At 37.7% G+C, this 26630-nt stretch overlaps 1 protein-coding gene across 3 annotated transcripts in view; it reads right to left on the bottom strand.

Moving 5' to 3' along the window:
* LOC131040062 (uncharacterized) overlaps window positions 1–26630 on the bottom strand; it is a 150284-nt gene that overhangs the window by 41535 nt on the left and 82119 nt on the right. For all 3 annotated transcript variants that reach the window (XM_057972953.2, XM_057972954.2, XM_057972955.2), the window contains exons 3-4: window positions 15462–15677; window positions 15197–15353 (exon numbers count right to left, since the gene is read on the bottom strand). In XM_057972953.2, the coding sequence (XP_057828936.2) occupies window positions 15197–15353; window positions 15462–15677 (373 nt within the window). The remainder of the gene's footprint in view (window positions 1–15196; window positions 15354–15461; window positions 15678–26630) is intronic.

The following is a 26630-nucleotide window of genomic DNA, read 5'->3' as shown; positions in this document are numbered from 1 at the left end:
ATACACAATCTTCTTTCCATCCTATTCTTTTTGCATTAGAAATTGCAATATCATCGTATAATATTTGACTAATAATTTGTTGTTGTTTTTAAACCTCTGCTCGAACTGTATACAAATTATTATTTTGAAAATTCTCTGTTTACCATCCATCAAAATTAAAACATTATAGAGGGCTTGGTTTTAACTAGTAATTGAAAATAAACTATGAAGATTTCTCCTGTTTGAAATGCAGAGGATAAGTGCCACAAAAGAATCTGGACGGAAAGCAACCAAGAGATTGAACAGACATATAATAGCAAGAAGACCAAGATACTAACATAATTAAATAGATTGAATTACTCAGTTTCAAAACGGTAGATAAATTGAGAAGAGAAAAAGAGCACGTTATAGCCAAACTACAAGCATCAATGTACGATGACTATCAAATCAAAGCCCAGAGTATATTTAAAGCGGAAAGGAACCTTGTACAATACGAGAAATAAAAAACCTAGAAATGAAATGAAACTCTGTTAATGTTCACAAATGAGCAAAAGTAGAAACTAGGAGTTTACAGCATGTGCCATTACAACAGAAATATAATAGGTTAAGAATTTCAGTTCCTGAGGAGTAACTAGAAACTGAAGCACTGTAAAACTTGAACATGTACATATGGCTAGGGCATGAGCCCAGGCAGTTAACCCCTAAACTAGCACTACAAGTACAAAGTAAAGGACAGACAACTCAAAGAAGCACAAAGCTAACAAATGGTACTTCATCTTACAGTTTAGATCTATTACAAATAGAGATACGCATATGTATTGTCATGTTACATATATTTATGGCCTCCTTGTTAAACAGTACTTCAACTAAATGCATGAAATTTCCAGTCCATGATAAATTGTCTTGATGGCTTTTGGATATGTGTGATCGAATTTTGCATCAATGTTTCGGATCATGCTCCATGATCTATCATCAGGATGAGAGAGCTTGAAAAGTGAAATGAAAATAGCAGCAGATCAAGGTGACTAAAATGAGAAGGGTGGGGAAGAAGATGCATGATATCCAAGGGATCCAAGGGAAGGAAAAAAGAAAAAGGGAAAATTATCAAACCAAGAGAGGGCCAAGGAAAGGGAAAATAAAATAAAACAAACAACATACACAATATAGAAGAAAAAAAAGAAGGAATAACAAGACTAAAATTACAATATGTGTCTACTTCAAGTTACATATAATTATATATGTTGTAATTTCAACTAAAATATGAACACATTGGAATTTGAATATAAGCATCAAAAAAAATACAAAGCACATACAAATGCTAGAAATACACAGAACTTAAAAAACCTACAGATAAAAGCAAACCAAATAATAATAATACAAATAAGAAACACACAAATACTAACAAAACAACCAAGGAACTCAAACAATACTAACCATGTATGGACTACTCGGCGAGTTTTTGGCTCAGATGAGTAATTTTGCCACTGACTCGCCACAAAAACTCACCGAGTTTTTGGCAAATTTTTCACAAAAACTGGGCGAGTATCAAGAGATATTCATAAAGATTCAAAGACTTCTTTGTCATAAAGGAGAAATTTTAAAGATAAGCATGTTGATGCGGCGCCCAATCATCATCAACCAATTAGGAGATGCCACCTTGACATGTCCAAGTTCAATGTACCTAACTCATCAACAACTACATATGTGGAAGGCACCAAATTCAATGTACCTAACCTCATTTCTCATTGGTCTGAATTCAAAGGAAGGATGTGTCCACAATATTGTAATGATCTCATTGGTCAAATATTAAATGTAAGGTGGTGGTTGTTGTAACCATAGTTTTAAAACTCACGGACTCGCGAGTCCTTGGGAGCTGCGACTCGACTCACCAAGGACTCGCGAGGCGGGTCCAGGCGAGTCCCTGCGAAAGACTTGCGAGTCTTTCGCAAAGACTCGCGAGATTCTTTTGCTCGGACTCGCGAGTCTTTCGCAGGGACTCGCGGGCCCAAAAAATACGCCCGTAAAGGGTTAAAACAAAGTTTTTTTTTTATTTTTCACTTCATTATTTTTTTTCTTTGGTTATAGCAGGTTTGTAGGGTTTGAAGGAGTAGAGGAAAGAAAAAAAAATCAACAAGAGAGATCTAGGTAAGGATTTTTTCTCTTTCTTTTTTTTTCATTTGAATTATTTCAATGTTTTGAAACTCAAAAAAATCTTGAAAAACAAGGGGATATGCTGCCAAATTTTTTTCTATTTTCTTTCCTAAGTTATTTCCTCATTTTTTTTTCTTGTTTTTGAATGCTATTTTTCCCAAATGGTTCATTGTCATTTTTTTTGTTGATTTTCCATAAAACCCTGCTGATTTTTTTTTTCATGTTAAATCAGCAATAGCAAGTTCAACTCCAAGGGCAACCCCAAGGTCAGGAAGACAAAGAGATAAAGCATGGAAATATGGGATTGCAGGAAGCAAAAAGGGGGAGGTCACTTGCACCGAATGTACAAAATGGATGACTGGTGGAATCAATAGATTAAAATACCACCTTGCACAAATACCTGGATATGGCGTGGAGGCATGCCCCAAATCAACTCCTGAAATTATTAGAGAGATGAAGGCCATTCTTGCTAAGAATGATATGCATAAGGAAGAAAGGAAAAAAACAAGAGAAGCCATGGCAGCTGCAATGAATCCCACATTGTCCACTTCGGGTCCCATTGGTCACACTCGGGGTCGTCAGTCACTTTCAGCTTTTGGTGACAATGAGGGTGAGGCTAGTGGCACTCCTATTAGATCAAACCCTAATTTTTTCTCCAGGTGCACAACCTTCACTTGAAGGTACAAGATGGAATAAAGAGAAGCATGAACAAGCACGGATAGCAGCTTCAAACTTTTGGTTTTACAATAATCTATCCTTCAATGCAGAAAACAATGTGTATTGGGAAGGTTTTGTTAATGCAGTAACAGTTGCGAGTAAGGGGTTTAAGGCCCCAACAGGTTAGGACTTCAGTGGGCCATTGCTAGAGAAAGCTGCACAAAATACACAAGGTGTGGTTGATGATCAGAAAAGGTATTGGAAGACAAAAGGATGCAGCATTTTATCTGATGGATGGACAGATGGACGGAATAGGACTCTTCTCAACTTCTTGGTGGCTTCAAATGGTGCAATGGTATTCATAAAGTCTGTTGATGCCTCAAATGAAATAAAAAATGCAAAGACTTTGTGTAATCTGTTGGATGGTGTGGTTTAGGAAGTTGGAGTTGAGAATGTTGTCCAAATTATCACGGACAACGCAGCTGCATATGTATCCTGCAGGTAGAATGCTTATGGAGAGGCATCCTTCGATTACATGGAGTCCTTGTGCTGCACATTGCTTGGACTTGATGCTAGAGGACATTGGGAAGATTGGATGGGTGAAGAAGGTGGTTGAAGATGCAAGAAGTGTCACCAAATTCATCTACAACCATGCTTGGGTGCTTGCTTTGATGAGAAAACACACAAATGCTATGATGTCCCCTTCTAGCTAGTGACATCATGCTAGCCAATGATTAGCCTATAATTGGACCCTCATAGGCTAATGTGGATGGTTAGAGGGTCTTCTGAGGATTGATTCTTCTCCAACATTCAGGGAATTGGCCTTTGTTCGATATCATTTGGACTCCATTTGCCATACTTACTATGTATAGTAAGTCAGGGGTAATAGAGATGGACCCTTTCTATTTTTAGAAAGTGTGTTTGGTCACATGGGGAATTATGGGGAGAGATTCCTATTTCAGATGGCATAGCAATCTGACAAGTATTTCAAGAGATATTAAAGTTTAAGTGACTTAAGTGATTTATTTAAATATTTTAATGTTATTATAAAGTTATAAGGTAACTTATAACAATAAAGTCACTTTAATATTATAAGGTGCAAATATAAGAAAATCTTTTATCCCACATTGGGAAGAAAAGTAAGTGAGCTCCTACAAGGAAAGAATAAATTAACATGAGAGGTTCTTTCTTATCATCGAATTATTGTCAATTGCATTTGATATGAAATTGGGAGAAGAAGCCAAGGGTTTCTGATTTCAATTAGCCATTGGAGAACGTCGATTCTTCAGTGTTGCAACCATTTGAGGTGGTGAAATATCCACTGAATTTGGCATTTCAAGAGAGCTTCACTCTGGAGTTCTATTTGTGCTTAAAGTAAAGGAATAACAGAAAGGGTTTGAAGAATATTGAGGACTATCGAGTGCAGACCTGAAGATTCATTGGCAGCCATTAGTAATTGTTCTTTTAAAAGTTTGTTCTTGCTGCTACAGTATGCATGAACAGTACGCGTGAACAGTGCGCGGGAACAGTGCTGTGCTACAGTATTTGTGCTTGATTCCGATTGCAACTTTCATCTCCATCATCGAGCATCACTATTATCAGGTTCCTCTTGCAACTATTAGTAGCTAGTATTGAAATCTTAGGCATATAATTTTGCTGTTGTAAGTGATAACTTAGAATCAGTTTTGGCATTGCTGTAGTCTTTTTGTAAGCCAATTAGTCTTGGCAAATCCATAGCAGCATTGTACTTAGGAATGAATTCAATAAAGAAGATATATGCTGCATACCATTTGTTTGACAAAATGTCCTTTTAATAGCATATATGATCAACATAATAGTTGCATGCCAGTTGTTTGTCGAAATGTCAGTTGGCTGTAGGTATGCAATCCATATCTAATTTTCATGTAAATGCATTGAAAATACCAAAAAGAACTGCACTCGCATACTAGTTCATTGTAAGAGGTATTGTCAACATCATTGGTGAACTTCCTAAATTTCTTGGCAACTTTCAAAGTGTATCAAACAATCTGAAATACAAAAATCAGAATAGAGAAAGACAGCATACAAAGTGTTTGACAATATTCCTTGAGCCAAAATCAGTCAGTTTGGGCAAGGGATATTACAAATGGCAAGGACCTTGTGCGACCTGGAGTGACACGATTTGCTAGCCACTTCATCACTTTGCAAAGCTAATTTCCTGCCATCCTGAGGGTTACAAAATTTACATGCAGCAGAAAGAAGTTGGTTCTCACAGGTATTACACACGCAGAAAGGCACTGTTGGAAGGAGAACTAGTAGACAGGCTACCAGACGCCATGGGTGAGAGGCAGTCAAATAGCCCACCCAGAGGCCACAGGAATAATGATGATCAAGAGACTAGAGAATTTTTCAAAGTTATGACTACTGGGCAGCAGCAGATGGCTCAGACATTACAGGCACTAACCACCATGATTGAGCGCATGAACCCACAAGACAAACAGAATCAGGAGCAAGGGGATAACAGGAGTGCAGTGGAGTCACCTAGAGCTCATAGGACTCATTCCAGGACAGCAGACAGGCCTACACATCCTACCTTCATTAGAGATGAGCATGAGGTAGAACCTACAGAAGAACCAGGAGAGGAGACGTTCACAGATATCCTCATGGCTGTGAATGACGAATGGGATTTATTAACTCCACAGGTGCGAGAGAGGATGATATTCGAGAGGTTTGTTAATCAGAGGAGAGAGCATTACAGGTCACTCAGACAGGATAGGAGGGCTAGAGGTCAAAATAGTGAGCTGAATAGGGTTACAGGCAAGCTTACTATGCCTACATTTGATGGGAGTGGTAAGATGACAGCTCAAGCTTGGATTCATAAGCTTGACACATTTTTGGCACTAAGGCCAATGACAAACATTGAAGCTATTAAATACGCCACTTTGCATTTGGAGGGAGTAGCATATGATTGGTGGTACCATGGTATGGTAACACTTCAGCATAATCAGGTGACAAAGTATCAGGACTTCGTGGATAGGTTGGTTGAAAGATTTGACAAGAAAGATCCAGAGGTTTACTTCCGGGACTTAGCACAGCTAAAACAAACAAGCAACTTGGAGTATTTCATTGGTGAATTTCAGCGGTTGGCAGTCATGGTGCCAAACATTTCAGAGCGTAGATTGATAGTTCTTTTCATTGAGGGCCTATCCGAACCACTGAGAGGTTGGATAAAGGCATTTGATCCTATTTCTTTACAGGAAGCTATGAAAAAGGCAAGAAGTATGGAACATGCAATCCCAACAAACAAATTTCAATCCAAAGGAGCATCTTCGAGTAAGGATAACAAACCATTTTATAAAAAACCAGAGAGGACTGATTTTAAAAATGATTCTAAAGATAAAACTCCAGCACCTTTTGACAGGGAAACATTAAATGATTTGAGGAAGAAAAAATTATATTTCTACTGTAAGGGACCCTATGATGCAAACCATGATTGTCCTCTTAGACCAAAGGGCAAAGCTAACAGAGTTATGTGGGCATACTATGAGGAATCAGAATCAGATAATTCAGACCAGCAGTCTGATATAGAGGAAATAGATGGTGAAAAAGAGGAAGACAAGGCTGAAAACTTGTCTAAAATGGAGTCCAAGGATGGGGAAGGAGATGGGCAACTTAGGGAAGCTCGTCTCACTAGTATTAGGCAGGAAGGGTCATTCCGGATGAGAGGAGTGCTTGCTGGACAGCGAGTTATAACTTTGGTTGATACAGGTGCCACTCATAATTTCATTGATGCTAGGATGGTGGAGAAGCGTGGCATACAAACAGAGGAGTTTGGGGGAATTAGAGTGAGGGTAGCTGATGGCTATGTCCTCAAATGTGATCGTAAGATCACTGGACTTCCATTGAAAGTTAATAATTATGACTTTAAGGCAGATTTCTATGTTGTGCCTATGGGAGATACAGATATAGTCCTTGGGATGAGTTGGTTGCATGATATTGGGGAGTTCACTCTTAACCTCAAGGAGATGGAGATGAGGTTTAAAGTGAATGGGAAGACACATATTCTTAAGGCAATCAGGGACGGTGATCTCACAATGGTTTCTTTCCGGAGGATGGCTAGATTGATTCGACATGATCGGGTAGAGTGGGCAGCAGAGTGCATGTTGATGCCATCACAGGAGGGACAGCAGAAGACTGAATATCCTCCTGATATTCAAGAGCTTAGAGTTAAACACTCTAAGGTGTTCAGTGACATTCCACCAGGTAGACCACCAGACAGGGGTATTGAGCACATCATTGAGTTAGAAGAGGGGGCTAAGCCCATCATGATTACACCTTACAGGCATCCAAAGAGGTTGAAGGATGAAATTGAGAAAACCGTAAAGGAGTTACTTGCTATGGGCCACATTAGACCAAGTAAGTCTCCTTTCGCTTCTTTAGTGGTCTTAGTGAAGAAGAAGGATGGGACACTGAGGATGTGCATTGATTACAGGGTGCTTAATAGGAAGACAATTAAAAACAGGTACCCCATTCCTAGGATCGATGAGTTGATAGATGAGCTTCATGGAGCTTGCTTCTTCTCAAAGATAGATTTGAGATCAGGTTATCACCAGATCAGAGTTAGAGAGTAGGACATTGAGAAGACAGTCTTTAGATGTCATTGTGGCCATTTTGAGTTTGTAGTTATGCCATTTGGGCTAACTAACGCACCGGCTACCTTTCAGGCAACAATGAATCGGGTTTTCCATCCTCAATTGAGGAAATTTGTACTTGTCTTCTTCGATGATATCTTGGTGTACAGTAGATCTTGGGAGGAGCACTTGGTTCACCTTGACACGGTGTTGGATATATTGGGCAGAGAGTCATTGTATGCAAAGGAGTCGAAGTGTGATTTGGTCATGACAGAGTTGTTGTACTTGGGTCACATCATCAGTGCAGAGGGCGTATGCATGGATCCTGAAAAGATTCGTGCCTTTGTGGAGTGGCCTTCACCGGTGAACCTTACACAGTTGAGGGGCTTTCTGGGATTATGTGGTTTCTACAAGAGATTTGTGGATGGATATTCCAGGCATGCAGCACCCTTGACAGATTTGATGAGAAAGGGAGCTTTCTTGTGGACTCCTGAGGCACAGGAGTGTTTTGAGAAATTTAAGGAGTTGATGACTTCTTGTCCAGTGTTAGCATTACCAGATTTCAGCAAACCTTTTGAGCTACATTGTGATGCTTCCAGAGAGGGCATTGGAGCGGTGCTTATGCAGGAGAAGCACCCTATTGCTTATGAGAGCAGGAAATTGAGAGGGCCAGAGCGGAGCTTCAACATATATGATAAGGAGATGTTAGCCATTATGCATGCTCTGGCTAAATTCAGGCAATATTTGGTAGGTAGCAAATTTTGTATCAAAACCGACCATAATAGCCTAAAACACTTTTTGGGGCAGCGAGATCTCAATGATAGGCAGCAGAAGTGGGTGAGCAAGTTACAATCCTATGACTTTGACATTACATATTTTAAGGGGACACAGAATGTAGTTGCTGATGCCTTATCACGTAGGCCCCATTTGAGCTTATTGACAGACATATCGGAGGATTGGAGACACTTGATCCTTGCAGAGTATGCAAAGGATACTTGGGCAGCTGGATTCACGGATGGGACTATTCAAGACAGCAGATACACCCTTGTGAATGAGCTCATCATTTACAAAGGGCGAATATTTTTGGTTCCAGGATCAGCAGTGAGGAGGATGGTTCTGAAATCTTTTCATGATTCACCTATGGCAGGACATCCTGGTTTCTACAAGACATACCGGCAGATTAGAGAGCGCTTCACATGGAAAGGGCTCAAAGCAGAGGTACTTCAGTATGTTAGGGAGTGTCCCACCTGCCAGCAGAATAAGCAAGAACACTCCTATCCAGCTGGTTTACTTCAGCCACTTCCGATTCCTGATAGGAAGTGGGAGTGTTTGTCTATGGACTTCATCACAGGACTGCCTAGAGCCCAAGGCGGGGACTGCATATATGTGGTTGTGGATCACCTTACAAAGTTTGCACACTTTTTTCCGATCACTGCTACGCAGGTGGCAGAGTTGTTCTTCAAGGAGATATTCAAATTGCATGGCTTACCTCAGAGCATTGTGAGTGACAGGGACAACAGGTTTATGAGTCACTTTTGGCAGGAGCTATTCAGGTTGTGTGCAACAGAGCTCACTCCGAGTACTAGCTACCACCCTCAGACAGATGGTCAAACGGAGATAGTGAGCAAATGGGTGGAGGGATATCTCAGAAATTATATAGCAGGGCAACAGAAGGCATGGGTAAAGTGGATTTATCTCTGTGAGTATTGCTACAATACCACTTATCACATGTCTATTCAGATGTCACCCTTTATGGCCCTGTATGGGTATGAGGCACCCAATTTTATGGATCTTCTTTTGAGTGACAGTAGAGTGCCCAGTGCAGGTGATTTGTTACAGGAGAGTCAAGACATTGTTAAGACTCTCAAGGATAATATAACTAAGGCACAAAATCAGCAGAAGCAGTATGCAGATCAAAAGAGGACTGAGCGGACTTTTGAGGTTGGAGATATGGTGTATCTTATGTTGCAGCCTTACCGTCAATCCACTCTCAAGAAGAGTGGTGCCGAGAAACTTAAGCCACGATACTATGGTCCATTTAGGATTATCAGGAAAGTGGGAGAGGTGGCTTATGAGTTAGATTTGCCGGCGGAGAGCAAGGTGCACAACGTTTTTCATGTGTCACGCCTCAAGAAGGCGCTAGGACATCATATTGTGCCCTCTATAGTACTACCACCCCTGGATGATGAGGGAAAACTTGTTTTGATACTGGAGGCTATCATTGATTTCAGAGAAAGGAACTTGAGGAGACGTACCATCCGGGAGTACTTGGTGAAATGGAAGGATATGCCAGTTGAGGATGCTACTTGGGAGAGCGAGGAGATTTTACAGCATCCAAAGTTGAGATTGCTTGAGGACAAGCAATTTCAGGAAGGGCGGACTGTGATGTCCCCTTCTAGCTAGTGACATCATGCTAGCCAATGATTAGCCTATAATTGGACCCTCGTAGGCTAATGTGGATGGTTAGAGGGTCTTCTGAGGATTGATTCTTCTCCAACATTCAGAGAATTGGCCTTTGTTCAATATCATTTGGACTCCATTTGCCATACTTACTATGTATAGTAAGTCAGGGGTAATAGAGATGGACCCTTTCTATTTTTAGAAAGTGTGTTTGGTCACATGGGGAATTATGAGGAGAGATTCCTATTTCAGACGGCATAGCAATCTGACAAGTATTTCAAGAGATATTAAAGTTTAAGTGACTTAAGTGATTTATTTAAATATTTTAATGTTATTATAAAGTTATAAGGTAACTTATAATAATAAAGTCACTTTAATATTATAAGGTGCAAATATAAGAAAATCTTTTATCCCACATTGGGAAGAAAAGTAAGTGAGCTCCTACAAGGAAAGAATAAATTAACATGAGAGGTTCTTTCTTATCATCGCATTATTGTCAATTGCATTTGATATGAAATTGGGAGAAGAAGCCAAGGGTTTCTGATTTCAGTTAGCCATTGGAGAACGTCAATTCTTCAGTGTTGCAACCATTTGAGGTGGTGAAATATCCACTGAATTTGGCATTTCAGGAGAGCTTCACTCTGGAGTTCTATTTGTGCTTAAAGTAAAGGAATAACAGAAAGGGTTTGAAGAATATTGAGGACTATCGAGTGCAGACCTGAAGATTCATTGGCAGCCATTAGTAATAGTTCTTTTAAAAGTTTGTTCTTGCTGCTACAGTATGCATGAACAGTGCGCATGAACAATGCCGCGCTACAGTATTTGTGCTTGATTCTGATTGCAACTTTCATCTCCATCATCGAGCATCACTATTATCAGGTTCCTCTTGCAACTATTAGTAGCTAGTATTGAAATCTTAGGCATATAATTTTGCTGTTGTAAGTGATAACTTAGAATCAGTTTTGGCATTGCTGTAGTCTTTTTGTAAGCCAATTAGTCTTGGCAAATCCATAGCAGCATTGTACTTAGGAATGAATTCAATAAAGAAGATATATGTTGCATACCATTTGTTTGACGAAATGTCCTTTTAATAGCATATATGATCAGCATAATAGTTGCATGCCAGTTGTTTGTCGAAATGTCAGTTGGCTGTAGGTATGCAATCCATATCTAATTTTCATGTAAATGCATTGAAAATACCAAAAAGAACTGCACTCGCATACTAGTTCATTGTAAGAGGTATTGTCAACATCATTGGTGAACTTCCTAAATTTCTTGGCAACTTTCAAAGTGTATCAAACAATCTGAAATACAAAAATCAAAATAGAGAAAGACAGCATACAAAGTGTTTGACAATATTCCTTCAGCGAAAATCAGTCAGTTTGGGCAAGGGATATTACAAATGGCAAGGACCTTGTGCGACCTGGAGTGACACGATTTGCTAGCCACTTCATCACTTTGCAGAGCATTCTTAGTGCCATTCCTCATCTTAAGCAGATGTTTGTGTCAAATGCTTGGTTGGGGTCTGCATACTCCAAAAGACCTGAAGCAGAGAAGATTGTGAGCATTGTTTTTGATGAAGGGTTCAATAAAAGTGGAGAGGAGTTGACTGCGGTAAGTAACAAACACTAAAGTAAAGTTTATACAATCTTGTCTATTTGCTGATTTTATTTTTTAGGGGTTGATTTTGTACTAATTTAAATTTGTTTTCATTTTTTTAGGTGACAGAACCTTTGGTAAGGGTTCTTCGTATGGTAGATGGAGAGGGCATGCCAATGGGTTTCATTTATGAGGCCATGGATAGGGCCAAAGAGGCCATTTCACATTACTATCGTGGAAATACAAGAAAATGTGAAATCCTTTGGCGCATCATTGATCGTAGGTAGACAAACCAACTCCACCAACCGATACATGCCTTCGCCTACTTTTTGAACCCGAAATTCTACTTCTCTGATTCATTTAGGGCTGATGAGGAGGTCATGGCAGGTGTTATTACATGCATTGATAACATGACACCTGATCCTGAGTTGAGAGACAAGGTTCTTGATGAGTTGGAGGTGAGAGATTTGACATTTGCAATTGCTCTATCTTTATTTATGAATTCGGAAATGTTCATTATTGAATTTGAGTTTGACACTTTGACTATCTATTTCTGAAGTTGGAAATGTTCATTGTTCAAGATCTACAAAAGTGCAGAGGGGAGACTCTTCTCATCACAACTAGCAATTGATAGGAGAGGAAAACAACAACCAGGTAAAAAATTTAGTAACTTAGTTCAATAGTGCAAAAAAAAACCTACAAACTTGATTGTTATATTTTTTTCTCAATTCTAATATTTCTAAATGTTTTTTGTAGATTTATGGTGGGAGAATTATGGTGCTGGCAAGCCTAATCTTCAAAAGATAGCTATCTGTGTTTTGTCTCAGCCATGCAGTGCTTCTGGGTGTGAACGAAATTGGAGTGTATTTGAGAGCATTCACACCAAGAAGAGAAATAGATTGTCACAAAAGCGGCTCAATGATCTAGTATTTGTTCGGTACAACCTTCGCCTTCGAGTTAGACAGGTGGAGGGCGTTTCACATGAGGCCATTGACTTGGATGAAATTTCGGCGATTGAAGGTATAATGGGAAAATGTGAAAAAGGCATTTAAACACTTAAAACATGAGGGCTTGGATTATCAGCATTTTAAAAGAAAAATGAAAGTGTGAAATGAATGCACTTTGTTTTATTTAAATGCCCCCTCGACTTTACAATACGAACCTGATGCTAAATGACCCCCCAATACGACACTTAAGTCTTTCGGTGCCTTTTCAGCATTTTAAAACACTATAGGGGAAAGGCAATTTTAAAATTTAAAACATAAGAACTTGCTCCCTTCTATTGGTATTTTCATCAATGATTTGAGGCGTAATAAGGCCCTTTGTGATTTTTGAAACATACCAATTTTCTCTCAGAACCCGACTTTGGCACTTTTCGATATATTTCTCGGCTCATTAAAGGCTCGATGAGGAAAAGGCATTTTGATTTTAAAACATTTACGTTTTATTAACCTAACCCTTTCCTTTATGTGATTGGTATTTTATTCGGGCTTTCACGGCAAATACAAGAAAATCCAAACCTTATATTCGCGTCTAGCATCCAACTCTCAGTATTCTCACGGAAAGAGGTTCGAAGGAAGACTCACGATTCCAATATGTTCTTCATGTTTTCTTATGGAAGCCCGAATTTCATAATCGCTTGGCCTTATGAATTTGTTTGGCCTCTCTAGGGATTTTCTTGGGTTTGTGAGGCCCGATGTCTATCTGCTTGGTCGTTAAGCATAGGCAATTTCATAAAATAAAAGCTAAAACTTTTACTTGCGTCTTAACCCTATGCGTTTGTTCTGAATCATTAGCATCATCTGGTTTATTGGCGGGAGTCAGGACTATGATCAGCACTTTCATAGGCGGGGGAGGCACACAAAACACGCGACCCATGAATATGAATTTGGGAGTTCCTCGGCGATTTGGAGGGCTTGTGCTAGTGATTTCACCTTCTATGTCTGAAACCTCAAGGATTTTCGGGTTCTAGTGAACTGGCGTGCTCACAGGGAAATCTTCGGTAATTTGGAGGGCTTTGCAAGTGGTTTGAGCAAAAGCGATTCATTTGAAAAGACCCAAACTTATTTTATCTTTTCATTTCAAACTTTGCCTTGACATTTTCAAGGTTCCTATCAGCATTTTCATGGGCGTCTAAGAAATACAACTCCAATGAACTTTGGCCCTGCAAAGTTTCGGGATTTTTTCGGTGATTGCAAAGAGTGTGATTTATCTTAGCTACAGTGATAGAAAATGAAATGCTCAAACTTTCTTTTCACCATTGGCGTAAGGAGACGTTTTTTGCAGACGATGTCAAGCTAGACCTTGATCAAGGTTCTCCCTCTCTCGCTGCAGGCCAAACGGGGGTCCCTGTCATAAAAGACAGGGTGTGGTGTGAACACAACACGCTTACTATAAATAGTAGTTTTCTCTAAGGACCAAAGAGAACAAACCTAAAAAATCCCAAAAAGATTAATGCTATGGGATTAATGCTAGGCAAGAACTTACTATATATAGCAGTGTTCTCCAAGGACCAAAGAGAACAAACCCAAAAAAATCAGTGCCATAGACGCATTTATAATATAAATAGCAACTATTGTCGAAACCCATTGAAACTGATAACTAAGCTCGCCAAGAACATTGGAACCTTCCCAATGCATCTAGAAACCTATGGAAACCCTGAAAACTAGCCAATGCTCAACAAACAAGATGGCATAAAGATGGGGAAATTACAAGAGAATTAAAAAGTCCATCAATAAGAAGCTTCTCTAGAATCAATATAGCTATAATGTACTACAGCACTGTAAACCTAAAAATTAAATCATTGAACATGAACTGATCTACCAACATCACTCAAACTGTAGCATGTCATAACAAAAATGGTTGTTCTGCCACCATCAATTAAATTTGACTTATGAGCAAGCATTAAAGGTGAACAACTATATCTAGCTAGATTCACCTCTTAATGAGCTATCTTGAAAACTTCATTACAAATTATAAAAATGAGGTGAGCCTCCAAACGAAATGATCTCACATCAAAACATTACCACCCATACACAATCTGCATGTTCAAGCTTTGAAATATAATCAATATAATAATTTTACCAGAAATTACAAAAGGATATAAATAATCATTGTTAGAAAAATTTTAATTTTTATCAAATGAACAAAAATTAACTTCTATCAAATGGAAAAAAAATTAGAAGATGCCCATGCAAAATAATGAGAATATGTCCAAGGTATTCAGAAAGTACAATAAATTAGAAAAGAGAAGTATTAGGTTTAAAGACCCTAGATTATAAAAAGCAATGAAATACAAACTACGGAGTAAAGATGAACAAAAGCAAGAGGTGCTAAATCTAAAGTTGTTAAATCCCAAGCAATAAGACATGGTACAAGCCGACAAACATTTCAAAGAAACAAAGAAATTATATTAATGACCACAAATAACCAGAATAGGTCAAAGGGATTCAGGCATACAATCAATTAAAAAGGAGAAGTACTAATGTTTAAAGACCCTGGATTATGAAGAGCAACTAAAAATAAAGTTGAAAATGAAGATGAACAAAAGCTAAAGAGGACAAACCTAAATTGTTAAAACTTCAAGCCACAAGACATGGTACAAGAATGAATAGCATCATCATCTATCAAAATAGAAATTTAAAATGTATTTTAATGACACATTTTCAGAAGCAGTAATTTATTTCACCCAAAGTTCATATTCATGTGATGCTATAATCAAAGGCCATAATTCTGTTCAAACAGATAGTACAGATTCAAAGAAGACAAAAGTTCAAGTATGATAGAGAAATATGCCTTACATATGTACCAACTACGATATAACTGATGGATGTTGGTAAGGATAACATGGAGCATGATTTTTGGATGAGGTCCATTTACAACAATTAATCTGCGGACCACATCAGGAGCATCTTCAGCCAGAGATAAAGCCACAATTACACCCCAATCATGCCCAACCTGTATCGTTCATGAATTATTACACCAATCTTCTCAGAAGCATGAGATGCACCTAAAGAAAGCCTTGGGAATAAAAATCTGGGTCTATATGGGCAATGAATTTCTTACAATATTTGTAGGTTTGCCTGCATTAAAACACTCAATTAAGCAAATTATGTCTGATAAAACTTCTGCACGACCATAGTTTCTAATTCCTTGTGGCTTTGATGATGTATTGTAGCCTCTCAAATCAGGAGCAACAATGTGGTAACCCATGTCATGTAGGGGCTTGAACTGATTCTTCCAAACATACCAAAAATTTGGAAACCCATGCAATAACAACACCTGGAAATCAGAAAAATTACAAGATTAGGCCAAGCCAAATTTTATCATTATTATAAAACGAAGGAATAATTATCCAGATCCTCAAAACAAAAATAAACTCAAATTAGTGGTTCCTAGATAAAAGGATGTAAACAAAATGTTTATAACAGATAATTAAGGGTGGATCTCAATTCTATTAACTTATCTCGACTTTGGAGCTTATGGGGAAATTAAACATAAATATTTTGTAGTTTTGTGGATTACTATTCTTCTTATAAAGAACAGAAAAATTCTTGTATTCATTCTTCTACTTTCCCACAACTATTTATTTCCCCCATTTTTAATCGATTTGGAAATTAAATAATTTAATTTCCTAGGCTTAAAAGTACTTAAGGAGGATTAAATTCTTTAAAATTATGATTCAAAGTTTAATTAAAATTATATTAAATAACTAATGTCATGTCCCCTAAATAAATGATTGACGTATGTTAAAAAAAATTAATTATTTTATATGAACCTTCCCATTCATTTATATAAATAATTAATATTACATGTGTTATGGTTAAAAGGCATGTTCTTAATTACATGTATTATTGTTTAATACCGTAAATAGTTTTAAATATTACGGGATTTATAACCAACTTGGTGGTAATAAAAGAATGGGTACCAGTGATGGAGGGATATCGGAGATTATGAAATAAAACATTGCTTGGAAGAAACGTTTGATAGTCTGCGAGATGTCAAACAAATGAAATAATTCCTTTTGCCAGCCTGCATCTGGCCTATTGGAACTATGAAGTATCGTAACCCCAGGAGAAACCTTACGGTGTGAGTAGTGTTTGCAAGTCTGGTGAAGCCTATCAGAATCTCGATGAGAAGGCCCGCATCTCTGTACATTGCCGCATGTTCCAGAAACCCAACAGCAAGAGTATTGTTTGGTCCGCAAGCTCCATTCATTGATATCGAACATAGCACCTGGCACGTAAACTTCCTTCATCAATATTGGGAAAGAGGCATCAAGCATGCATAATCCATCAATTCCATGGTGTATCAGAAAACCCGATATCGGGTATGTTCCCAAATTAAGCTTGCAAATGCGAAGGATCCAGATTCATCACGTAAATCCGAATGCATTTGACGTGGAAGGTTGTCGCTATCACGTTTCACGGTAAATTCACGAAGTCACTTCAATGACCGTCAACCATATGAATGGATATCAATAGCCACGGCAATCAACAGGTGCATCATTTTACATCTTGAATACTGTAAATGTCTATTCCATAAATATTGTGAATACCAATAAACATGAATGTAACTTGGGGCTGCACGGGTTATACACATAAATGAAATTATGGGCATTTCAATGATCAATCGGTTAAGTAAATATTACATCTCTGTATAAATTGGTTATATATATTTATTTGCAATCAGTTTCTAGTGAGGAATTTTACAGTGGTATCAGAGCTCTTGAATCCTGTCAGCCTGTAAGGTGTTTGAAACTTCATGAAAACTTAATGCACAGTTGAGTATGCACCAGGGAAATTATAATTTCCGAAGTACTAAGGCCCGTCAAAACAGATTTCAAAACTCTCCTTTAGCACAGAGTAGTTCATCTATTCCGTTTGAAATTGAGGATAGTCACACCGAAACTGACGAGGAATTTATTTTTGAAACCAACATGGGAGACCCGGATAACAATAGGGACCTATTGGCTGCATTAATCAGAAGCCAGCAAGATATGCAAGATAATGTTAACAGAATGACCAACTTGATGACCCAATTTATGGCTAATAATATAAATCAGCACCAAAATAATGGAAGACAAAATAATCAACATCAAAATAATGGGGGAAACAATGGGGGTAGAGATGAACAGTCGGTTAATAATCAGCCAGAAAGAACACGAACAGCTAGACCATTTATGCCTACATTTACTGCTAGAAACCAGTCGCCTGAAAATGAACCTACAATAAGAGAAATACAAGAAGAAATACATCAAGATTGGTTGGGTTCTGGAGACGAATTCAGATCAACAATGACATTTAGAGAATATTTAGATGTCAGAATGAAACATAGGCCAAGAGGACAGCGAGGAAACAACAGTGAATTGCAAAGGAAAATTGGAAAATTGTCCATTCCTTATTTTGATGGAACAAGTAAGACAACTACTCGGGCTTGGGTGCAAAAATTAGACACATACTTCCAATTAAACCCTATGTTGGAAGAGGAGGCAATTAAATATGCTGCATTACATCTTGACAGTGTAGCACATGAATGGTGGCATCATGGGCAAATAACCTTGGGTCATTATTTGATAGGTACTTATGTTGAGTTCACTGAGAAACTTATTGATAGGTTTGATTCTAAAGATCCTGAATTACATCTTATGGATTTGACTCAGCTTAAGCAAACTGGAACTATTGAACAATATATTTCTGAATTTGAAAAAATGGTAGTCTTAGTTACTGAAATTTCAGAAAGACACAAGATTGTAATATTTATAGATGGATTGTCTGATTCCCTCAAAGGTTGGGTTAAGTCCTTAAACCCTCTTACCTTACAAATAGCTGTCAAAAGAGCAAGAGAATTAGAACCATCTTCAAAAGGAAAAAATTTTAATAAAGGACCACCTCCTAAACCAGAAAAAGACAAACAACCTTTCAACACAGATAATTTCCCTAAAAACAGGTTAGATAAAGAGGAAAGGGAAGAGCTCAGAAGGAAAAAACTATGTTTCAGTTGTAGGGAAGCATGGCAACCTGGACATAGATGTTTAGGGAAGGAAAAAATTCATTATATTGAAGTTATGTCTGATAGTGAGGATGAACAGAATGTTGATCCTAACATAGAACGAGCATCACAAAACACAGAGTCAGAAACAAGTACTAAACAAGGAGAAGGAGTAATAGCATCCATGACAGGAACTCCACATTATAATATTTTTAGAGTTAGAGGAGTTTTGAATGGACAACATGTAATTGTTATACTTGACAGTGGTTCTACTCATAATTTTATAGATGTAGCACTTGTGGAAAGACGTGGTTTGCAGACTGAAAAACATGAGGGATTTGATGTTAGAGTAGCAAGTGGAACTAATTTATCTAGTACTCATAAAGTTCCTAAATTAAATATTACACTTGGCAATTACACTGTTACTGATGATTTTTATGTGATTGATTTGGTTGACACTAATGTTGTCTTGGGCATACAGTGGATGGAAACATTAGATGAATATATACAGAGTTTTAAAAGAATGGAATTCTCTTTTAAAATTGATGATAAGAAGGTAGTCCTTCGTGGTATGTCTAACAGTGGTCCCAGGATTGTCAGTGCTAAAAGAATGGAGGCTATTTTCAGACATGGGGATGTGGCATGGTCAGCACAATGTTTAATCTCCAACAAGGTATCAGGCTTTGAATCTAAATCTTATCAAGATGATTTGTTAACAGTATTAGATTCATATCATTTGGTTTTTAGTGATATTCCTCAAGGAGTCCCACCTAATAGAGGATTTGAACATACTATTGAATTAGAAGAAGGTGTTAAACCAGTTATCACTACTCCTTATAGACACCCTAAAACATTCAGGGATGAAATAGAAAAGGCAATTAAGGAATTATTGGCTATGGGGCATATCAGACCTAGTTCTAATCCTTTTGCATCATCTGTAGTGTTGGTAAAAAAAAAGGATGGAACTCTTCGTATGTGTATTGATTACAGAGAACTTAACAAGAAAACAATCAAAAATAGGTATCCAATTCCTCGAATTGATGAATTGTTAGATGAATTGCATGGTGTTGTTTATTTTTCTAAAATTGATTTGAGATCACGATATGATCAAATTAAGCTAAGAGATCGAGATATTCATAAAACTGCTTTTCGCTGTCATTATGGTCATTATGAATTCTTGGTTATGCCATTCTCCGGCAACATTTCAGTCCTGTATGAATCATATCTTTAACAAACAGTTAAGGAAGTGTTTGCTAGTTTTCTTTGATGATATATTGATTTACAGCAAAACTTGGGAGGAGCATTTGAAACATATTGATATAGTTCTTGGCATTATGGAATCTCAATCACTGTATACAAAGGCTTCTAAATGTGAATTTGGAATGAATGAAATCTTGTATTTAGGGCATATGATCAATGCAACAAGGGTACAGGTGCATCAAGAAAAGATAAGAGCCATTTTGGATTGGCCACCACCATGGAATCTTACAGAATTAAAGGGGATTCTTTGGATTATGCAGTTATTATAGATGGTTTGTCAGAGGTTTTTCACAGCTCGGGGCACCGTTGACAAATCCTACCAAAAAAGGGGCATTCCATTGAACTGAGGAGGCACAGCAAGCTTTCGGGAAACTGAAAGAGGTAATGAGCTCTTGTCCAGTACTTGCACTCCCAGATTTTAATCAGCCTTTTGTTTTGGAATGTGATGCATCTGGTGATGGAATAGGAGTAGTTTTAATGAAAAATAAACAACCTATAGCATATGAAAGCAGGAAACTTAATAATCTAGAGAGATTGTATTCTATTTATGACAAAGAAATGTTGGCAATCATGCACGCATTGGCAAAATTTAGGCAGTATTTGGTTGGTGGCAAATTTGTAATAAAAACTAACCATAACAGTTTGAGATATTTCTTGGGACAGAAAGACTTGAATGAATGGCAGCAAAATGGATGAGTAAGATCCAAGTTTATGATTTCGAAATTGAATATGTAAAAGGTAAAAACAATGTTGTTGCAGATGCACTATCCAGAAGGCCTGAAATAAATGCATTATCTGTAATAACAACTGATTGGAAATCTTTATTGTTGGTGGAATATTCTAAGGATTTTTTTGCTTGTGATTTGTTAGATGGTAATACACAACATGATAAATATAAGGTTGTAAATGATATCATCTATTACAAAGACAAAAAAATTTTGATTCCAAGATCGAAGCTAAAAGAGAAAATCCTCCAATCAGTGCATGATATTCCTTTAGCAGGGCATCCAGGCTACTTCAACACTTACCGGCAGATAAGAGAAAGACTGTGATATCCCCATCGCATCGCATAATATACGGTTGCTTTTTATAAAATATATATATATAAATAAAAGACAAAATCAATTATCTAATGAGGTCATAATGTTAACATTGATATTTAATTAATGTAATTTAATTAAAAGTTTAAGGTGTATTAATGTATATATTCCATTTAATATTTTAAATGATTAAGGATTAAGAAATTAAATAATTAGTATTTCATTTATTATATTTAAAAGTTTATTATTAATGTTAATGCACTATGTAACGCACTTTTATAAAGTGCATGGTAAGGCCCACCCCCCAAGCAGGGAAACAGTGGGACGGGAAACGCAGCCCAGGCTGCGTCTACCGCCACACCCCTTCCTTTGGAAGGGAAATGGTGTGACGGTAGCCGCAGCTTAGGCTGCAAACCGTCACCCCGTTCCCCATGGGAGGGTATTTAACCCACCCAATGCAGGTTGCCGAAGGGAAGGAAGAAAAGGAGGGAGCACAGGGGTGACGAGGGACTCCAAAGGAGGTTACGTGCAGACAGGTAAGGAGTTGAATATAATAATGGTTTTTGCATTAAGATATATAAATGCTATTCTATATGTATTATATAGGATAATAGGGATAGGATGTAATAATGAATGTAGAGATATAAGATAGGTAATGAATTATTATAATTAATATATATACATTAATAAGTACAAATGCATAAATATAGATAGGGACATTATATATATACGTCAATACATAGAGAAATAGTTTATATATATATATATATAGGAAGAACTTGTTGTAAGCATATATGATGAATGAATCTTAAATAGTAAAGAATGATGGAAAAATACATATCAGAGTAATAGGAATGTATGTAAGGAATACATGTGAGTAATGGTTAATGACATTTTATGAATATAGGTAATGAATACAAACTATGTACATGTGAATTATGAAATAGGAAATAGTAAATGAAAATGCAAAGGAATGTATTATAAATAAAATCACACAAGTGAGGCTATAGGGAGGAAACTCTCATAGTCTAAGAAGGGATTATAATAATCCCAAGGGCAGTATATACTGAAGGTTGATATGCATATATAGGGCATAGTTGACTAAACATCAACTAAGAAGAGACGGATCTGGCCGGTCCCCTCTGAGGACTTGGATGATGAAGGCATCACCCAAGGCAAGGAATAGACAAGGGTCTTCTAATAGTTCTGATACTTAGTATAAGTACAGATCCAATAGCCAACAAGATGAGAAGGGGGGGGGGGGGGGGGGGGTGAATCATACAAACTTAATCATCAATGAAAACATCAGATTCAACCTCGGTAACACATATCAGTCATAGAATAAAACTGTCAAACATGCAAACTCAAAAGCATATGAACTATATAAACCTCATAACACCAGATTTAATGTGGAAACCCAAATAGGGAAAAACCACTATGAGATTTCGGACCCACTAAGAAATATACTCTTCTAGAGTATGCTCGGTTAAAAGCCAATCCTGTTAAAGATTACAAAACACATTGCTAGATGTGACCCGGTTAAGAGATTTCCCTCAGATCTGTTAGGATCTTCACTTTGTTAGAAGTGACCTTGTCAAAGGATTTCAAACACTCATTTAGAATGTCACCTTCTTAGAGGATTTACTTATAAGACTGTTAAGTCCACTCGGTTAAGAGATTTCCTGTTACTTTCACAAGCTAACAGTAATACAATCTATCTGCAACTTTACATCTAAAATGCTAAAGCAGATTCTTATTTGTTCAATCACAATCTAGACATAGAACTAATCTTGTCTATCTGTTGGGCATCAATAATCTGTTATTCCAACAGATCTTCAAGCTTTTGTGCTCGGTGATCACTATGTAGCATCCCTGTGCATACACTTGCCCGCATACATTGTTTATCAACAGTTCTTTATTTATAAACAATCTTCTAACCGCTTAATCTCCTTGATCACATTTCCCATGATCAATCATAGCCATCAGATCTTCAATCTTGTCCAGGTTCATTGTATCTTACAATCTGAAAAATGTTTTACCCTGCCTCGGAACTTGCACAATCATCTTGGAACTTGTGTTAGGGTAATGCAGTTCAATCTGAGCTATAGATCTTCTTGCCGACTTTCCATTGCCTTAGATTTGTTAACAAACTTCTTCCACGGCTTGCCAATCATTGATCCGCTCCAGCTCATCAGCTTCATTCATTAAATATCACATGTAAACATTTAATGCATTCTGTTATAGCTCGGTTACAACTCGGTGAATACTAAACTTTACTCGGTAGACATTCTATCTTCATTAACCGATTGCGATAACCTTAGGGTTTACCGACTAGGTTCCTTACGATTTACCGACTAGGTTCTTTGCCTGATATCATTGTGTAGTATTAACCTTTACATTTTACAACATATGTATGATGTTAAAACAATCTAAAACATCAAGATCTCATCATTGTCTGACTCGGTAGAGTTGCCCATTGAATAACTTATCCCCTTATTTATCATATTCTTTCCTGTGTCTTTACCGACTTCTTTATGATCTTCATATCATGTTTCTTAAGATATGGCAACATCATACCGAATTAGAAAATCAATTTCTTGACATCAATGACAAAATAATAATATCAAGACAGTAAAACATCTTTAATCAGTTATGTCCATAATCATCAACAACCTTCTCAATATCCTTGTTACATTGCCAACAATCTCCCCCTTTGGCATTGATGGCAAAACCAATTGATTTGATCATTAAGAATTCAGATTGCTATGATTCTGAAATGCTGAAATGCTCTCCCCCATAGATCAGACTTCTCTTCTGGTTTTCTCTCAATCTTCTCAGGTCTTCTCCTCCGTTAGTCTTCTCCCCCTCCATTAGTCTTCTCCCCCTTTGACAACAATGCCAAAAAGAAAATAACTTAAAACATAAGTTGGTTCTGTAAGAAGTTATTCCCTGCTGTTGTGTATCAACTAAGTCTCGGTCAGAGCATTTGTTTACAATTCCTGTCCCCTGTATCATTGTCTGTATTATCTCAATATTGTTCCAGTACACTTTCAGAAAAACATTCTTAAAGTGTATCACTCCAGCATCAGCTCCCTAAAAGATATTCAATAGATTCATCGAAGTGATGCTTTCACCGAACTCGGTCAGTGAGTAAGATATAGGGGTAGTGTTGACGTGTATTTTATACACAATCATACACAGAATAAAATACCAATAGGTATCTTATCCTCTCTTGAGAAAATAGTCTCTAACTGCTGAAGATCTGCGAAAGGATCAGTTAGGTGGACTCCAAGGTTCTTTTAGTGGGGTCTCCACGTGTGGACAAGCTTTTTAGTGGTATGATGTGATTTGCTGTTTCCTCCAAGGGGTCTTACGCTTTCGAAGCTCGAAGATTTTACTAAACTAAAGGAACTTTTTTTAAAAAAAATCAAAAGGATAGGGTTTAAGAGGTCTAATCTAGCCTAACCCTATGAATGACTTAGCATGGACAAGATTTGGCAAGACTCAACCAACTTCAATTTTGCCATAAGATAACAACTCAATTGAAATTAATGCGATCTTCTAAGGTAATAATGATGTTCAATGCATCAAAGACCAAGGACACTACTACAAAGGTACATATCCTAGATACGAGAATGCTTGAAGGTTAAGGACTCAAAATGTTCTCCAGTCGACCACGCAAGGCGTTCCTACAATCAGCAAGAAGCTAGTGGTTTGGATTGCGAATCCCACCAAATATCAAATCCCACACTTAGTCTTTCAAATTAACAAACTACTTTGATTGAGCATGATTCAAGTACATCCAACAACCATGAAGATAACTTAAGAAATTTGCAACAAAACACCATAACTTCAATATTTTATTGATTTCCAAGTCATCATATACAACAATTGCTTGAATTTCTCTCTTCAAGACTCAATCTTGCTACAAAATAAAATTGCTTACAACTCTAATCTCTCTATTTTACTCTTATCTGACTATTCGACTATTAACTATTCACTATTACTAAATGAAATGAAAAATGGGGGTATAAATAGCATCCCCAGTTACAATGAAAGGTCCAGATTGAAAGTAAATCAACGGACAAGATCATGACACCTAAACCCTAATTAGGGTTTGTTACAAATGACCTCCTTTTTATTGAACAATATTAAATGCATAGCCAAATATTAAATTCGGCACAAAAATCTAGGAGGTATCAACCAATGAGAAACAAGATGTCATGTCATCTGTAACAACCTTTCATCTAGAATCTTATTCCCTTTCCAATTCTCTTTCTTAGCATATGCAATGAATTTTGTCACGATTCTTTCGATTTCTGTGATTGGAATCTCGGGAAGATTCTTGATACTCTCTTCTAAGTGGATGACCTGATCGAATGCATCTAGAAGAGCTGCGTCCCAAGTAGGTTCAAGTTCCTTCGTTCTATCAATCAGGAGCATGGTGGCATACATCTGATCATACTGCTCATCTGTAACATCTGCGTCCTTGCGAAAGATGATCTTGATTCTATCCTCAAATTCTCGTATATCCACATCTGTCTCGACCTCGATCCTTCTGCCAAGAATGGTACGAAGTACCTCAAATACTCTGTCCTGGATCGGATTGATCACCTCCTCAACTTGACCACATCTAACACTGATGTCCTCGAAGAGAACACTCTTTATATGGAGTAAGGTTGACCACTGAAACAAACTGTGAGAATCACCTTCCAAGATCCTCTCCTGCGCTAAAATTCTTCTGGATGTATGTCTTATTACTTTCAAGACAGGGATGACAACGTCCTTGGTATGGGCAAATGCAGCTACTGTTGCCATCAATCTGTAGATAATCTCAAGAACTTGGATAGCCTGATGAATGATCTTCGACATCCTTGTAACAAATTCTATAGCCACTGTGTGAGATCTATCCATCCAACTACATGTACGCTGGACCAGGTTCCTGAATCTTTCTGCTTCATTGATCGACTGAAGGGGCAATGCCTGCACTGGTGATCTAACTGGATCCTGACGTCCCAAAGGTTCATTGATGTGACTGAAATATGTCCTGCATGCACCGACCTCTCTCTCAAGCTTTCTATTCTTTTCCACTTCTTCTCTAAGCTTGTCCTTTAATGCCTCAAATGTGTCGGTAGCATCATCCATTGTCTGCTCTGCAGTGGATGGTCCTAACTCAATAGTTTGTATATGATAGTCTTCTGCTAGGATCTCACCCTCATATTTATCTGCTGCCGGTGTAGCAATCTGCAGTTTTCTAGACCCAGTCTCATCTCGAATCATCTTGGACATCTTTGTAGCCTTCTTCTTCTCTGTTATCACATGTGAATGTCCAACAAGGCTCTCTAAATCAATTGCATTGTCCTCGTCCTCAATTACGATCACCTTGGTTAATCTTTCCTTCAACCAATTTGGGATATTCGATCTTGTTTCTTGAACTTGAATTTCTTTATGTACTATTTCTTCTTGTCTGGGAGGAGATGTTACTTCATTATCTTCTTCTAAATCATAGTCTTGGAGAGATCCATCTGACGAAATATGTTGTGCCTGTCCTTCCTCCTGCCTGTCATTTTGTACCATCGACTCCATGGACTCTTCCACTCGAACTGTTCTATCCTCTGGTCTGGAAGAAGTACCTGGTGTTTGATCTTTGTTGGCACCTTGTTTTTTCTTGGAAGACTCCTTCTTTTCTGATCTTTCCTTTCTCTTTGAACCTCTCGAATGGAGATTGCCCTCACTGGCACATCGAAGGTTACCTTCACCTGAATTCCTAGGATTAGGATTGCCTTCACTAACACTTGCTCCACCTTCGGCTGGCTTTTCTTCCAAAGTAAAAGACATAGCTATGCCTTGCTCTCTCAACTTCTGATGCTGAACGTCTACCCATCTGCGAGTACAAGACAAGACTGGTGCCATCAAATCATCTAAATCCACGGCCTCGGGCTCA

The sequence above is a fragment of the Cryptomeria japonica genome, chromosome 10, assembly GCF_030272615.1.
Source record: "Cryptomeria japonica chromosome 10, Sugi_1.0, whole genome shotgun sequence".
Lineage (NCBI taxonomy): Eukaryota > Viridiplantae > Streptophyta > Pinopsida > Cupressales > Cupressaceae > Cryptomeria > Cryptomeria japonica.
The sequence above is the reverse complement of the archived record's forward strand: the minus strand, read 5'-3'. Positions and strand labels throughout refer to the sequence as shown.